At 39.2% G+C, this 18,093-nt stretch overlaps 1 protein-coding gene across 13 annotated transcripts in view; it reads left to right on the top strand.

Annotated features, from left to right (window-relative positions):
* Nucleotides 1-18,093, top strand: part of EBF1 (EBF transcription factor 1) — a 408,048-nt gene that overhangs the window by 19,013 nt on the left and 370,942 nt on the right. For all 13 annotated transcript variants that reach the window (XM_030927380.1, XM_010372552.2, XM_030927378.1 and 10 more), the window contains exon 6: nt 7,623-7,691. In XM_030927380.1, the coding sequence (XP_030783240.1) occupies nt 7,623-7,691 (69 nt within the window). The remainder of the gene's footprint in view (nt 1-7,622; nt 7,692-18,093) is intronic.

Genomic DNA, 18,093 nt, shown 5'->3' with positions numbered 1-18,093 from the left:
TGTGTTGTATGGGACCACAGGTAACTGAAACGGTGAAAAGCAAAACCATGGATAAGGGGGACTACTGTCTGCTTTTCTTTTCTTTCATAGCACTCAGCACACTTGTAACTTTTGGCCCACAATCTGTCTTCCTTTGCCAGACTGATTGCTTTTTGAAGGCAAGGAAGTTACTGGGTGCTCCTCTGTCTTCAGTTGTCCTATTTGTGAAATGGGGGATAATATTATTTATCTCATAGGGTGGTGATTAAGATTAAATGCAATAATCCCCATAAATGCTTATCACAGTGCCTTGACACACAGTAAGCACTGAATATCTATTGTTATTATTAATAGTAAGAGTATTTGTGTGAATAGCAGCAGCAGCAGCAATATTTGCAGTGTGGGTCTAAGTACCCAGTGCGCAGTTGTTCAGTGTGAATGCGGATAAAAGAACTTTGAATCAAAGTGAAATGTCTACTGAAACATTCATGTACTTTGTTCATTCTAGTTGTGGTGGTTAAGGATGTTTTCATTTATTCTTTTAGCACCTACTATGTGCAAAACACTCAAAACCAGAGAGCCAGAAAAGACTTGGTTCTGCAGTAGGGGAGCTTATGGTGTGGCCTGGGAGATGATATCAGTTGGCAGATAATGAGACTGCACTCTAGAAAGGGTTGAATGTGATGAGAGGTTGAGGCAAAGGGCTATGTCTATTCAGAGAAGGGAGGAAGTACTTGTAGGTGGGTAGCAGGAATAGGGAGAGGGATTTTAGAGGGTGCATGAAGTGTTTGGGCATGTCTGTTGCAATCCAGCCAAAATTTCTCTGTGGAGAGTCTTGCAGGTGGATGGTCCTGAGTTCTGGATCTGGAAATAAAGTTATGGTCAAAGATAACTGACTTCAGAGGTCATTTCCCAAGGGTGAGAGTTGAAGCTATGGGCTTAGATGGGATTGACAAGGGAGGGAGAATAGAAAGAGAAGTTATGGCTATATTCTTGGGGGAATAATCACACTTAGCAAGAAGGCAGGGTGTGTTAGAGAGTTCAGAAAAAGAAACTTGAGCATAGAGAACACAGAAATAAAAGGAGGAGGCCAGGCACGGTGGCTCATGTCTACAATCCCAGCATTTTGGGAGGCTGAGATAGGCAGGTCACTTGAAGCCACGAGTTCAAGACCAGTCTGGCCAACATGGTGAAATCCCATCTCTACCAAAAAATACAAAAATCAGCTGGGTGTTGTGGTGTGCGAACCTATGGTCCAGGGAGGCTGAGGCACGAGAATCACTTGAACCCAGGAGGTGGAGGTTGCAGTGAGCAGAAATTGCGCCACTGCACTCCATCCTGGGTGACACAGTGAGACTCCACTCCATCTCAAAAAAAAAAAAAAAAAAAAAAAAAAAAAAAAAAGATAAAAGGTGGGTGTTTCAAAGTGGGGGAGTCATATAGCAAGTGCTAGAGAGATCCAGATGGACATGAAGGCTTAGAAAGCACCAGACGGTCACTGGTAAACTTTAAAAGGAGATTCAAGTACGTGCTGAGGGCCTGGATGCCTGTATTACATGGTTGAAGTGGCAAGGAGTGACAGAGACTCTTATAAGAAGGATGTCGGCAGTGAAGAAACTAACTTAGAGAAAAGAAGGAGCGTCCTTTTAAAATTTTATACAATGGGAAAACTTGATAATGTTTGCAAACTGAAGGAAAGAATTAACCAGGGAGGGAGGAATGGCAAATGCAAAACAGAAGAGGAGTCCTTGGTGGGGCTGGTCCCAGGTAAGGCAGGATGAGATGGACCTGCGAGCTCAGGTACTTGAGTTAGTGTGATGAGGATGGATCACATACTTTAAGACACAGGAGGAAGACAGAGGATAGAAGAGCCTATTTATGCCATGGATTCTTTAGAATCAAGTCATCTTTATAGCTATTAATCAGACTATTCAGATAAATCATAGATCTCAGTCTCTAGCCACTTTGGCGAAATATGTAAGGCATCTTGTTTTTTCCTGTAAAGTTTCAAGTTTGAAATGATGCTTTTCTCCCATTGAGAAAGGCACTATTCGTAGGAAAAAGTTCCATGTCACTAAGATGAAGATCTGCCGATCCCATGACTGGGAATATTTAGGTGTTTCTTGCTCTAGTTTATGAAGCTCTAGAAATACACCACCTGTGTTAGGCTGGTAAGAAAGAGACTCATAAGTTCACTTTTCTCTGGATGCGCAGAATTGTTTGGGAGACACACAATTCTACTGAGGATAGGGCTGCTGATTTCAGTCTGCAGTGTATGTACCGCACCAGTTGCTGGCTACCTATGCCCAAGACTGGCCACATTGTTCTCCTGTCACTGGGGTTGCAGGTTCGGAAGGGATGTAAACAGTGGCCTGCTTTTAAAATCTTACCTGGGCGACAAAGCAAATTAGGAAAATCCAAGCCTTGCAAGATGCCAGCGTGGGAGAGCAAATCCCAAGTCTGTGCCTGGTACAGAGCCCAGCACGCATAGTAGGAGCCTAAAAAATCATGCTTTGAATGGATGAAGGTCCATCAGTCACACAGTAATGAGGACCTAATTATCATTGTGATTTCTTTTATTAACACTGTCACTTTTTCCGTTAAGTGCTTTTGCATCTGTTTCATCTACAGAATTGTTTCAGTATGAGCCCTCTTCTGCCTTAAACATAAGTGAATTCATTCTCTTTCAGCTTTTCCTTCCTGGTTAATGCCTCTCCTGTGTATAGTGGAGGTTGGTGCCCACTCTTCGTCCTTCTGAGCTTAGCAGAAAGAACTATGGGCAGTTCCACCTGAAAAGGGAGAACTCACATGGGCAGGAAAGAGCATCGTAGTGACAAAGGAGAGGTCCTCGCTCTGCTTGGCTCTAGGAAGCCACAGAGGGCTTGATATCAGCTCAGTCTACAAGAAGTCTTTCCTTCCACCACTTGTGGTTGATTTTTAATTTTTAATATAAAAGCATATTGCCATATAAAGCAGAACACTAGGCTGGGCGTGGTGGCTTGTGCCTGTAATCCCAGCACTTTGGGAGGCCGAGCTGGGTGGATCGTTTGAGCCCAGGAATTTGAGACCAGCCTGGGCAACATGGTGAGACTCAGCCTCCACAAAAAAAAAGACACAAAATTAGCTAGGCATGTTGGCATGTGCCTGTAGTCCCAGCTACTTAAGGGCCTGAGGTGGGAGGATCACTTGAGCTCTAGGAGGTCGAGGCTGCTGTGAGCTGAGCTGAGATCACACCACTGCACTCCACCCTGGGAGTACAAAAATAAAAAAAAAAGCAAAACACTGCAAAAATATAAAAATTAAATGCATATCTTCCATTCTTCCCCACTGCCTGTTCCACTCTTTATAGGTTAACTCTTTGAAGTTCCTACATTTAAGAAATATTTCCTGATGGCCTACTGTGTGCCAGGCTTAGTTCTAGTTGCTAGGGATATAGGGGTGAACAAAACGGTCTACGACTTATATTCAGGTGGGGCTTATATTCAGGTGAGAGAGACAATAAAAGAGAAATGAATATAAAATGCAACATGGTGAGTGCTATGAGGAAAAGTGAAGCAGAATAAGGAAGGAGCTAGCGTGCTCTAGGGCAGTCAGGGAAGGCATTTCTTTCTTTCTTTTTTTTTGTTTTGAGATGGAGTTTTTCCCTTGTCGCCCAGGCTGGTGTGCAATGGTGCGATCTTGGCTCACTGCAACCTCCATCTCCTGGGTTCAACTGATTCTCCCACCTCAGTCTCCCGAGTAGCTGGGATCACAGGTGTCCACCACCACACCCAGCTAATTTTTTTTTTTTTGTTTTGTATTTTTAGTAGAGACGGGGTTTCATCATGTTGGCCAGGCTGGTCTCGAACTCCTGACCTCAGGTGATCTACTTACCTCAGCCTCCCAAAGTGTTGGGATTATAGGTGTAAGCCACCATGTGTGGCAGGGAAGGCATTTCTAAAGCCATGACATTAGGCAGAGACTTGAATGATGTGAGGGAGTGAACCATATGTGTAAAAACCATCTCTTCCCCTCCTTCTCTCTCTTTCACTCTTTCATGCTTTCATTTTTCTCCCGGAAATGGGACTACACTCTGAATAGTGTTCTGCAACTTGGTTTTCTCAATTCACAATATACTGTAGATTTCTTTCCGTGCTGGTGCTTCTAACCCTACCTTCATTCTTTTTAATGCTGCACAGAATTCTGTATATACATGTATGTGTACACACCCATCCATATATATATGTACACACCCATATGTATGTATGTACCCATATGTGTGTGTGTGTGTGTGTGTGTGTGTGTGTGTGTGTATATATATATATATTTAACAGGATCATGTTGTAGACATTATTTTGTAGCAGACACTATTTTGAGGTGCAGAACAGAAGCTGGAATGGGAATAGCCCATTTCAGGAATAATGACTATGTGATGCAGTGATGTGACCCAAGAAACAGGAAACATGTTGGGCTTATTTTTTGTACTTGGCATAAAGTTTTTTTGTAAGTGGTGAGTGACCTCCAGCCCTTTATTCTTTTTTCTGTACTTTTCTTCGATCTCCCCATTTCATTTCTATCTTTCCTTCTACACTTCTGCTCCTTGCATCTGCCTATTTCCCTGGGTCCCTTAGAAAGGAATGCTTCAATTCATCTGGCTGCTCTCAGGGGCATTTTTATTTTTAGAGGACGACCATGCTTAAGTCAAAAGGAAAAATCTCAGGCCTAGTGTGGCATGCTTGGGGAAGGTGGTTTGTTCTGTGGGGTTGGGTGGGGTGCACCTTCCTTCTATCAACAATGCCTGCCCAGAAGTTCAGTTTGGATTTGTCTGTTACCCTTTTATTCTTCTGGATTGTATTTGCCTCTCAATATATAACATTCATTCATCAAATTATTAATTTATTCAACAAATTAATATTTGAGCTTTTCTGTTCTACCCCCAGGCCTTATGCCGCTCATTAGGTAAATAAAATTGATAGTTTCTTCCTCTACAAAGTCTATGAGTTAAAGGAAGAGAAGAATAGGAAGAGGGAGAAAGACAATAACACATATGTAAAACTATAACTTGCATTGTGTTAAGTGCTTTTTAGAAGAAAAAAAAAAAAACAAAAAAAAACCTAATTTGGATTAAAGGTGGGGTGTCAGGCCAAACCTCTCTGGGGAAAGAGCTGTAGGCTGAGCTCTGAGGGTGAGAAAAGGTTGGCTAACTAGGGAAAGGTTGGAGGAGAGGCCTGCCAGGCAAGAGTCGGCCAGGGTCTGGGCCTGAGGTCAGATTGAACAGGGCACAACTGAGAGAGATTGAAAAGGGCCAGTGAGGTAGGAGCTTGGCAAGTTGGAGGAAGGGGCAGGAGGTTGGGAGGTGGTCTGGTATCATGTCATGTTGTGGATTTGTTCTAAGTGCAGTGGAAAGCCATTAAAAGGTCTCAGGCAGTGAGGTGGCACAGTACCACTGACATTTGGAAAAGCTCACTCTGGCTCTTGCAGGGGATCAGAGTGGAGACAGAAAAGTAGGCAGCCACTGCAGAGTCCAAGGACTTGGATGGAGATGGTGTAGTGGGGAAGGAGAAAATCAGATAGACTTGAAAAACAGACCCTTGTGCACGGGTATCAGGAAGCAGCTTGGAGGAGTTCCTGGAGGACATTTCTCCCAGGCAGGTCTGTGGGCAGCTTGCATTGCGTACTTGGTGTTTTGAAAAGGAAAATGAAGGAGAAATAGGTTTTCTCACCTGACGGTTTTCCTCCATGGGTAAAGGAGATGTGGGCTCTGTTGGTGGGCTGCTTTTGGAGACCTGCTGCTTCTGCAGAGCACAGGGCAGATTTGCTTGGACTTGAAGGAGGAGGGTACTGAAGGAGGTAGGTTCAGGGGGTGATAATGATGCTTCATTGTGGCTTTAGTGAGGCCAGTCATGAAGCCAAGTCTTTATACCCTTATTGCCTCAAGCCTGTTCCCTGGCATTGAGGTGGGTCCTGAAATTGCTCCATTTTACAGGTGAGGAAACTGAGATCTTGTGAGGTGAATTACCTTGCTCAAGTTGACATAGGCATCTCTGTCAGATTTCAGAACCAGTGTTCTTAACCACTATACTATTCTGAGAAGCCCATGATATGTAGGTATAGGGGATCAGAGTTCAGGGATGGAGGAGTTACATTTTTATGTCTTTTCTGGTATGCATTTCAGCTGCTTGTATTTTCCACTGCTTCAACTACTTGTTACTTTATCTGTCTCTTAGATATCGAGATACTTTGGGTTTTCCATCCCAAAAGTAGCAGTAGGTAGCAGAACTCAGGCCTGGAGGAAATAGTTCCCTCTGAATCAGAAGATGAAAGGCTATAAGTGGTTTTAGCTGAGGCTTTGACAAAGGAGATACAGTTCTTACTCTTACTCTCTGAATATATGAAAGAAAAATAGAAGACACCCAAGAGTGGAAACTAATTCTCTTCTCAGAGACATAGTTATAGCAAGAAAAGAGACCTTCCAAGTTTGGCGAAGGACTCCCTACGTAGGGGTATATTTCTGGGTCCTGAAGATGAAGTTTAGTATTTGATTCTCTCCAACAGCCCTCTAAATGTAGGCTGTATGATTCACTAAGTTGCAAGTGTGCATGTATGTGTGTATCTCTTTGTGTGTACACGTGTGTGTGTAAGAGCAAGAAGTGCATATTTGCTTGTGGTGCCTGGTGAAATACAACTTTTGGAGGACCTCCCTCCCCATCTACTTCACTGCTTTTATAAGTGTGCGCCTGGTGCAGATCTTGTTTTTATTTGCAAACAAGTTTCAGATGGATTGTTTTCTGTTGATCATTGTACTTTTCAAAAACATAAAATGTTCACCCTTTAGAAGGCATCTCAGATTTTAAAAAACTGGCAGCCACACCTGGCGGGGGAGATTTTAGTAGTGGGTACTTTTTGAGCCTATAGGCTGTTCCTTCTCCAATATAAAGAGCGTCCTCTCACAGAGCTATGCTAATCTTTATTTCCAATGTCCATAATGCCCCCAGAAAACTTAAGTGGGGGCCAGAGCAGGCTTTTATAGCCAGAGGAATGTGAATCTCCACTTTCTTTTATCTTGCCTCTTCCTTGTCTTAATTATTGTGTTTTACCTTTATTCTCATGAAAATGGTTCAAAAGCAAACAGTTCTAGCTGTAGGATTTTTGGAAAGGCTGTGGTTGAAGCAAATGCCGCCCATAAAGAGGAAAAGAGAAGAAAAAGGAATCCATTTAATACAAAATGACTGGAGGGGGAGAAATCACTCATACTTCATTATTGATGCGTTCCACACAATTAGTGTGATCTTGAGGGAAGAACGTTTGAGCCACCCACAACCTCGAATATTCTCATTGGGTAGATGTAATAATAGTGCACTTCACAGTGAACTCTGCCAGCACCGCGGGCAGTGATGGGGAGACCCCATCTTGGGGCTCTCAGTCTTGGCTCTGGGAGAGCCCCTCTCCCCCACCTTCTTCTCTGAGCAGGGAGAGGTTAAGCCTGGCCATTAACCCATAGGTGACCCAAATAGAATTTTCAGTCCCAGGGATCCGTTGATTGCCAGGTATGGCTTTGTGGTAATTCTAGCATTTGCAACCCAGCAATTTGAGCCTTCTGTCTGCCTAAATGATGATTTTACATTGTAATGGTTGTACTAAATCCTTTCGCTTTTGCTCCATAGCCGCTGTTGTGACAAGAAAAGCTGTGGCAACCGAAATGAGACTCCCTCAGATCCAGTGATAATTGACAGGTAGGGACCACTCTTCTTTCACTGGATTCTTATTCCTCATTATAATGAAACACCTGCCCTTGTGTTGCTCATGGGCGAGGGTTAGGAATGCATGTGGCCGAAATTTGCCTGTTGGTCTTGACTTATGCTGCACTGAGCGATTTTGATTCCTGGGAAAGCCATATGGAATGTTCTTTTAGAGGCCTGTTCCTTGGATTGCTCCGGTTTTTGCCTGATTCATGCTCCTAAAGGAATATATTTTTTCTTTCCTGACTTTCTGTGGCTCAATCCTCATGCTGTGCCAGGAAGCTTCAGAAATAAAATAATAATAGTTTGTGATTTATGAAATGTGGTTGGGTGCTTATAAATATTTAACTTTTATTTGAAAAATGTTTGAATCATTATCACTTTTAGCTACAGTAGTTCTGTTGGACATAATCCATCTACATTTTAAGGTTTTATTTATGCATAAAAGCAGTTTAAAGAGATCTGTGAACCAAGATTTTCTACTGTTATTTGCTGGGTTTGATTGCAGTATGAGACTATATTGTAAGTTGATTAATTTATCCTGCTTGTCTTAATTATTGTGTTTTTAAACAGATCCATATTACTAATCTGACATGACCAAGTAAATCACTGTAGAACAATAAATCTGTTTTAGTTGTTCGGTGCAATTTCAAATCAGTGTGCACGCATTATGCAAAGTCGCATTCCAAATATTCATTTTACATTTTAATTATTGAAATTCATTGTATGGAAACATGTATGATAAACCATTTGTTACATAGCATTACTCATTGAGAGTTAAATGGCCTGGAAGGTTTATAGATACTGTCAATTGTCAGCTAGGAAAAGAGCTAGCATCTTGTACTAGCCGGAAAAAGAGTCTTGCCAATAAGACTGACCGATCCCTCATTGAGGAAATCAACGGTTGAACAAAAGTTCCTTTTTGGGTTTCAGCAATATTGATTTTTGACAACAACAACAACAAAAGAAAAAAAATCTTTTTTTCTACCTTTTTTGGACTCATTTTATCATTTTTCAGTTAACAACAACAACAAAAAACAAGATGTTTACTTTGCTTCATCATAATTTATGCCAAAAGATTGATTGTTGATTTTGGCTTATGTGAGTCTTCAGGCTTGAACCCAATTGATTGCCAAGTAGCTTTATAAAGGTTACATTTCAATCAGATATTTTAACTAAATATTCCTCACTAATATTCACTAAAATATATATATTTTTGCTCCATATAAAAGTATTAGCATATTTGATTCAAAGTTGAAAGATGAGAAAGTTTGACATATGATGTGTGTGCTACCTATAGAATTAGGATAACATGTTTATCTACAAAAGCAGATACATTGTTCACATAATTGCTTTTTCTGTGATTGAACATAAATCTCCAAATGAATAAGGTCACAAGTAAATTTAACCTTTATGCTGGTTTGTTTTATTTAAATTTACCTCTCCAAAATACCATTTGTTATTTTAAGCATTTTTCTTACTCCTCTGTTGAAAAGAAAGTGTACTGATCAAAGGACCAGCCCAAATAGTCCCCAAAACTTTGAAACTATAAACATTTTGTTCTGCCATGCAGTTCCTTTTGGTTTAGATGATGACAAGAGCCTTACCTTGCCACCCTCAATGAAAACACTTTTTTTTTTTTTTTGCTTGTGAATGGGTTAAGCTTTTAAGTTCTTCATTTGGTTTGAAGCTGTGACTCTGATATAGAAGGTTGATATGACTGTGGTTTGAATAACATTTGATTTTGACCTGTTCCTGTGGGTTGCGATGGCATAAGAAACTTGACTCAGCAGCACTGTAATTAGCCTGGCCCCTGTTTTTGAAACAGGATTGTGTTACCTGGATTGCATTAGTGTGGCTTCTATTGTTGCCGCCTTGCATCTGTCCCAGAAGGGTACTTAAAACCTTTTCTTGGCTGGGGTAGTTCAAACAATTTAGGCAAAATAAGTATGCACTTTATGCTGTTGGTGGCTTCAGAGATATTACTCATGACATTTATCCTTTTCATTTTTTTTTTCCCTTTTGGTTTGACAAAGTAGAAAACAGTGTGTATCCAATCTTGGTCTCTTCAGATAGGAGTATTTTAAAAACAGCTGAAACTCAGTGTATGTGCAAAGCCCCACAGCATATGTTTATTCGCTGGCTGTTGCCATTGCCTCTGATGAACTATCTTTTCATGCAATGATGCCAGTTGATATGCAAAACCCCATTTAGCTATTTTTATTTGCATCTGAGTTTTCAGAATTTATTTGTCCTTCAGGCTGCCAAAGGTTTTAAAAGCTCCAGTCCTGTCTGTGCTGATACGTGAAACTTCCATTTTTAACAATGAGAGAAGAGAATAACAACAAGAAAAGAACTTATGCAAGAAAGGGCAAAATAGAAAAGATTTTTCAATTCCATAATATTGCTGCAAAGGAGAAAAAATGAAGGCAACTGTGTTTGAATTTCATAGTTTCCAATTTGATTCTATATTACTGATTGCATAATATCTGTGTTACGTGCTTAGGATTTGATTTGCTTTCGGATTTATGGACGTGAATCTCTGAATATTTTGTAAAAATAGGCTTTGAGGCCTGCATTCAGTAGCAATAGTAACTGTTTTCAAAAGATGCATACTATATGCAATTACAGAGCTGAGAGTACAGGCAATTCTTGCATTAGGATTTAGCATAGTTTTAACACGCAGTTAACTTTTGAGCACCAATAATTTTTAGCTCTCTTTTCTTGTCCTTCGGAATTTGGGAGAACACTGCTATTTTTATCAGTCAAAAGACTTTTAGCAGTGGTTATTCAGGAAAACTATTTATAGGGTAGAGAGAAGAGGCTTTCTGGTCATAGTACAATCGTGCAGGGCAAGCTATTTCTGTGTTAAATTTTGGCTGTATTATTTGCTACCAGTGACTTTGGGACATCAGCCTGGCATATCCTATCAAAAAAGTAGAATTAACAAAATCAGCAGTTGCAAACTGTGATTTAGAAAAGGGGCTTCTATTATACTTCATCCTTATGGCATGCACAGACTGAGAAAAATATGACCCCAATTCTTTTTACAATCATGACAATTTGTCAAGTCACTTCAGAAAAGTTTATAGAAAAAATGCTGTAAATGTAGGAAGCGCACATCTGGAGTTGAATGCCAGGTTACATTTCTGTGTGATGCCAAATAGCTTGATTAAGAAGCACATAACCCAGCCTGTACTCAGTGATCCAGATATTTGAGCTGCGTAGACATGGGAAGAGTCAAATGTGTTATGTTCAATAGCAAATGACCAGGAACTAATAACAGCAGATTTCATTATTTTTGAGGTAAAGGGCTATGTGTGGTAATTATTGTTAAAGTAAAAAGCAAAAAATGACTTCCAGTTATTGAATTAAGGTGGAGATTGATTTAACATATTCACACAGTAACTGGTATTTCAATTTAAAAGGTTTGCAATAAACTTCATGTTTAGAAGTTGAATAAATAGGAGTTTTATTACCACATTGGATATACTTGTGTCCTAACCTTTTTTCTTGGAGTTATCTTAGTTCAATAAATAAAACCTCATTAGACTATTCCCATTTCAACGAGTTTATTAAATTTTGCAGGAGTAATTAGCATAAGTTGTGCTAATTTTTCTGGAAGACTAATGAGGGAGGTTCTTAATTAGGTTTACTTTGTAAGAATCAGAAAAGATGATAATGACAAAAGTCACATAGGGTAGTCTGAATTGGGAACCCAGTTTTTCTGCATCTATTAAAAAATCTTTCACTTTCTGTATGGAAACTTTTTAATAAATGTTGAAACTGAATATATTAAGTATACAGACTGTTATTCCATATCTAGTTAGGATGACCAGTCATTCTTGATTTGCTTCCCAAAAGTCTTTATTTTCCTAAACTATCTCTGAGCAATGACATGGATGAATACAGATAGTCTTATAAAAACATTTCTTTCTCCAAAGTATGCTAGAGGCTTCTTTTCACACAGACTCCTGAAGTTTCTGGCTAGATTTCTGTTGCTTATTTGCAGTGGGGCGGGATCCAGGGCAGCTTGATGTTTGTTTGTTTGTTTGTTTGTTTGTTTCAATTTTGAATTAGTGTGATCATTGAAATGAACAATTAAGTAAGGGTGACAATGTGAGCATCATTCCTTATGCAATGAATCCTTACCTGTTAACAAGTGGATTTTTTTTTTTTTTTTTTTTTTTTTTAGTAGATAGAAATACTAAAGGATGAAATTCCATCTCAAATTATGTTCTCCTATTGGTGTGAACTTAGACCTAGTTTTTTTAAGGATATAATGTAGCTCCAGTAACCTACAAGTTTGGGTTCCTCAAAACCGATAATTACAACGTGGATGTTAAAAGCCTGTCAACTTATGTACCTCTAGGAATTTTGAGTTTGTTTATTGTAATGTTAAGAGAATTACCATGCCTTTTTCCCCCATTTTTAAGAATTCCTATATCTATATGTATAGCTATGGGATTTAGGCCTTGACATGTGACATAAAAAAATACACAAATTTTGTAAAATGAAAAACCTAGTCTGTTTGGAATTGCTTCAGGTCACACTTATCTAAGGGTCTCCTATAAAGGAAAAAAATGCCTATATTTGTTTTTTCCAGATTTGTCTAAAGATCTTCCACATCTAGATCACTTCCATTTAGGTAATACTAATTGGATTTGTTTTATGATTATCTGAAATAGAATGTTCAGTAATGAAAATATTAGAATGCCCGTTTGCCTGTTGATTTTATATGATGTACATCACATGAACAGAAAAGCTTAACCATGTTAGGGTTGCTTGGATAAACAAGTTTATTGAAGATTCATTCTTTTTCTAAGAGGTATAAATTCTGTGGTAAGACTTTTCATAAAAGTGCAGTGTTGTCTTATCAACAAGCTAATTTTCTTCATTAAATTGACCCCAATGTATTTATATAACATATATGCCCATATGTATAATAGGAAAATAATATAAAAACTTTAGAATTAGAAGAGATCTATCTATCTAACTATCCATCCACCCATCCATCCATCCACCCATCCACCCATCCACCCACATACTTTCTACCATTGGGTCGGGCGTGGTATATATTTGCCAAGGATTGTAGAGGCATGTGGGCCTTTCAACAATCAATGGCTTTCTTCTGTCTTTTATAATCAGAGGTAAATTCCAATATTTATTTATTTTTTGTCATCCACATAAAGTCCTCCTTTAACATGAACATAAATATATACTTGTATTAAAGTTGCAAATGAGGGTTTTAGTCAGTTTCATGATTTCATTTCAATGCCCTTTCAACTCTTATCACTTTGGTCTCCATCCAGTTTTCAGAAGGACCAACCACCATCAATGCATAATCATTCTGCACTATACACAAATGGCTGTCTGGGGCATGAAGAACCAGAGGTGTAAATGCGTTTCTCAGCGTTCTGATAAACCTTTTATACCACCTGATTTTGTAACCTTGACTGCTTGGTTAAAATAAAAGGAGGAGGAATTCACTCTCTAAAATTGCGCTAGGCAGGATAATTATTGTGTTTTTGGTTGGTTTGAGAAGTTTGCATTTTTTCAAAAGCGAAAAGCCAGCATTGACACTGAGCATGAATTTAAGACTGTTTATTAACCCTAGTGTGTTTAAACATTTGTCTTCTCAGTGGGAATTCATATGTGATTATTAGCGATGAGACTTATGTGAATGAGTATCATTCTAAATTTTATCACATATCAGATAATACCGTTCTGAATATGAGATGAGCCCCATACATTTGTGTGCAGTTTGCTACTGTGATAAGAAAATAACTAATACAATAAGCTAATAGCGGTCTATATTCCATTCGCTATCAGCTATTCCCAAATACACAACCAGGGTACATTAAAATGCATTTCAAATATGCTGACAATGTATCATAATGCAAAGTACTTTTACATGGTATAATACTATTGCAGACACTGTATAATGAACAACAGTGGTTTTCCTGTAAAGGAAATAATGGCAGCAACTTCCAAGAAATGTATTTAACGGAGCTTCAGAGAATCAGTAGTGTGTATGTGTAGCATGGCCTGGGTGTCAGCCCGTGGTGTAGGTTTTTAATCCCATGTCATCATAACTTTGCTTTTGTAACAGTTCTGGAAAAATACAGAAAAGCAGTTCAAAGTCCCCTGTGTGTCCCATTAGCAACTATGCACAATCATTTTGTGATGAGAATATATCACTATATTAAACATGCTTTTACTTTCCTAAAATAAGCTGCTTAGAATGGGGGAAAAAACTCTCTCCAAGTGTAACTCTCCATTGATAAATTCCCCTCATTTCCTCATTTCCCTCTACTGCCAGCGCCCGGTTAACTCTCTAATAAAAATTGACCAGATTTTAAAAACTCCATTTAGAGGTTCCTGCATAAAGAGATGGTATTTTGGTCACTTTAATTTGCATGAGATGTTATCTGAAATAGACCACTAATTCTTCCTTCTCACAGCCCCGGATCCCATTCCTCTCTTTACAAACCATGTAACTACATACTGTCCAGGACAATATAAAAGTGACCTCAATACCCCTATTGCAATCAGTGAAATATGGTGAACAGTACAGATTTGTCTTTCATTGCTCCCTGCCTTTAAAGGTGTGAGTAGATGAAGAAAAATCTCCCTTACAAACTATTTCTCCAGTTACAAGTCTTTGTCCAGAAGCAGATGAAGGTTTTAACGTTACAGTACTTATAATAGAATTTTAATTGCCCTAATCCTGCTAAAGTGTGAAGCTGACTGTGTGTGTGTGTGTGTGTGTGTGTGTGCATGTATTCCTAAAAGGGAGGGGAATCATGCAAAAAAAAAAAAATCTTTGTTACATTTTCATGGGTGGGGCAGGGGGTGTCACTTATGTTAAATGATACAAACTTAATTAAACTGATTCTGGAGAAGAACAGGCCATTGGCCTGTTCCATCTATGAAATGTGTACTCTACTTTCAGTGAGAACAGAGTGGTCTTCTATGTGCTTTGGGAATTTCTATTTTTGAAAGTGAAGTGCTTCGTTCCTGTTGCAAATATGCCCTAAACCCTACTTGTAATGACTGAACTAGACAAGCTGGCAAATTATATAGCTCGATCCTACACAATAACCTCCAAAATGGCACTCGGTAACTATACCATCCTGCTAACTGTTTAAGGCACAATAGTTTTGTAACATAATATAAAGTAATGGTGTTAGCCAACACATCTTTAATAAGATATTGTTCGTGCCTTTGCCATATGCTACAGAGCAGCCTCTCACTCGGTGGGCCTTTTGATTCCTCTCAATAAGATTATTTCAAATACTCTAATCCTGAATCATTGACATGAATACAAAAGCCTAGTGACATCTAATAGATGCCTCTTAGCTTTGCTTTTCCTCTTGTTCCTTTCCTTTTTCTTCTCTTTTTACCTGACAAAAAGCTCATAGACACTTGGGCTCTGTCTCTCAGTAGCAGCATGGGGGGCTCCTCGTGAAATATAAAGGGGGAAAAAGGACTGACAGAGGCCCGATAAGCTACAGAGTGAAGGGCCATAGATTAAAAGTAAATGCCAGTAAATCCTACCCTGTACACTCACTTGTTCTTTTATTGTTTTCTTTAACACTTTCAGAGCCAGGGCAGGGAAAAAAACAGAAAATAGTAATCAAGTTGCCCACGTACATTTTTAATCTGGACACTGTCACTATTATACATATTTTATGGGGCTTTGGCAACATTCTCAAATTTTGGTTCATGTAAAGGTTGTGGTGTATTTTTTTAATGCCCTTTTAATCAATATCAAGAATCCCTCAAGAACTTTTTTGCTCATTTGCTGCTCAATTGACTAAATATTGATACCATGTGTGGGTAGGAAGAGCCCTTCTGTAGGGTGTGAACACTGGGGCTCAGGACACGACGTCTTGAAGGCTGAAATAACTTTTTTTCTTTTCTTTTTTAATTGATGAATTGAAAATTATCAAAGTAAAATGATAGGATATTTTGTTTCAAGACATCAGCTGCTGCTTTTTCATGTGGTGCTGCTCCCTGCCAGTGCTGTGAATTCTCCACCTGTGCCGGGTGGTGCATACGACTTAGACTCTGCTGGTGCATGCCGAGGAGTCAGGAGCCCAGCTGGGTAACTTTTCTAATGGTCAAAAGGTTGTTCCCTCCTCCACCTTCCTGAAGCAACCATGATTTGACTAAAGCTCTTTTTGCTCCACCTGAATATCAGACAGTCATGCTGCTGGCAATTATTTATTGTTTTCTAGAGGTAAGCGACTGAGATTTTCCCCACCTGTTTTTAATGTGCTTCTCATTCATAAGTATTCTGATCTATTAGTAATATCTGAAAATACCACTTTTAATAGTCTTGAGTGTACTATTGGCTGAAGTCCCCTCACAGGATGGAAAGTTAGTTTGAAGAACTATGGACCCGCATCAGGTTTGGCTACATGCTACACACACACACACACACACACACACACATACACACACACACACACACACACTACAGAGACCAAAAAAAAAACAAAACAAAACATGAAAAGAGAACAGTCTCTTTTTCATTTTTTAAAAAGTTCTTTAGAAAAGAAAGGTGGTTAAGAGTTCACCTGGTTGTCTTTGAAGCTGTTGCCAACAGTGTTGAAAACACGTGTTTCTCTACACAGTCTTGTTGTTTTCCTAAAGCCAGATTCTAATGTCAGATGTATGGGATATGTCTCAGAATATGGTTTTAAAAACTGAGTTGTTCTTCCTGTAGCTGTAGAAATGAGAGTGCCCTGGTCTGGCTCATAAAGACCGGCATCTGAATCCTGGTCTATAAGCACCTTAGAACAAAGCAAGCAAAACCCCTGATCACTGTGAGTTTAATAGTAGCTTACATCTAAATGGCACTTCCAGCATTTTAGAGCACTTCAGGGTATACCATCTCAGAAAATTACCTGCACAAATTGACTCCATTCGACAGATCTGTAAACCGAGGCACACAGCCTAAGGAACTGTCCACTTTATTGGTGACAAAACAAGTGATTAGAAACTCCACATCTCCTATCTCCCAGACTGATTTTTTCCCTTTTCTCAATTGCTCACTAAAAACACTGTTTTCAGTATTTCATAATGTCTCTTTTATTTCATTTTTCTTGCTATTCACAGCTCCTTTTCATGTATTACTCTAAACCTATTTACCAAGCCAGCTTTCTTAGTTGATGTCACAATTAACTTTCAGGATTTTATACACATACACACACACACATACACACACATACATATATACACACACATATATATACATATATGACACTGTTTATTGTACTCATTGCTGGAGCAATGTTTGAGTTTTTATGTCCTCATTTAATTTGATTGTGTATTTCCTTGAGAAAAACATCAGTGATCCATAGAGAAATCTGAGAGGAGGCGCAGTATGATGGCAAAGGCATAGATTTTGGAGTGCATTGGCTAAGGGATCCAGTTTCTCCACAGCTACTTATTAGTAGCTGAGCCTCAGGGGAATTAGTTTTCTCATCTTCAAAATGGGAAAAGTCACTTCTATTTTGAAGCATTGTGAGGATTAAAACACCTAGCACTGGGCTTGGCACATATCAGGTGCTTAAAATCAGGTAGCTCTTGCAATTTGAGCATCATATATTCCATGTGGATTTTCATTCTTAATGTGATTGTTGCCATGGGACTTTCTTTTGAGCACAATTACCTTACTGAAGTTCATCATGGTAGCTAAATCTCCTTAGATGAAGACTCACTCATTGTTTTGTTTCCACAAATATTTGTTAAGTCTCTATTATATGTCATGCACTGTTTTCAGGGTTGGGGGTATAACAGTGAAAAAGATAAACATAGTTCCTGGCTTCATGGAGCTTTCTCAGTGTCTCAGGGTTGATCTCTGCCCCCAGTCCCCCCAAAATAGTTGGAATAGTAATGGCAAGTATAAACAAATAATATATTGATATATATGTTTTAAAAATAGAAGAATGCCATTTTAGACTGGGATCAGAAGAGAAATATCCCCAGGTTAAAGTCGCCTTTTAGCTCATATTCAGAGGTATCGAACTTGGGCAAACTCTATGGCCTTATTGTGCTCTTCTGAGGCAGTCTACACGTTGATTAAGACTGAAGGAAGAGATCTCTAAGACCCTTTCCAACTATGGAATTCTAATTTTAGCTGTTTGTGGTATTGCTGAGCACAGGCAGGTAGACGAGCTCTTTGGAGGGTAGGTTGTAAGCTAAGAGGGCAGTGACTATGCTCAGCACAGTACCTCCCTCCTGCGTACTAGATGCTTGGGGTTTGTTTTTGTGAAAGAAAGAATGACAGGAACTAGAAATGCAGTTGTTGAATCTGGTGGTCTCATCTCTCTGTCTAAAGACAGGCTTGTTATAACTTCACAATAAAGTGAAATGGCACTGCCAT

Source organism: Rhinopithecus roxellana, chromosome 3 (assembly GCF_007565055.1).
Source record: "Rhinopithecus roxellana isolate Shanxi Qingling chromosome 3, ASM756505v1, whole genome shotgun sequence".
NCBI lineage: Eukaryota > Metazoa > Chordata > Mammalia > Primates > Cercopithecidae > Rhinopithecus > Rhinopithecus roxellana.
This window is presented reverse-complemented; position numbering and strand designations above follow the sequence as displayed.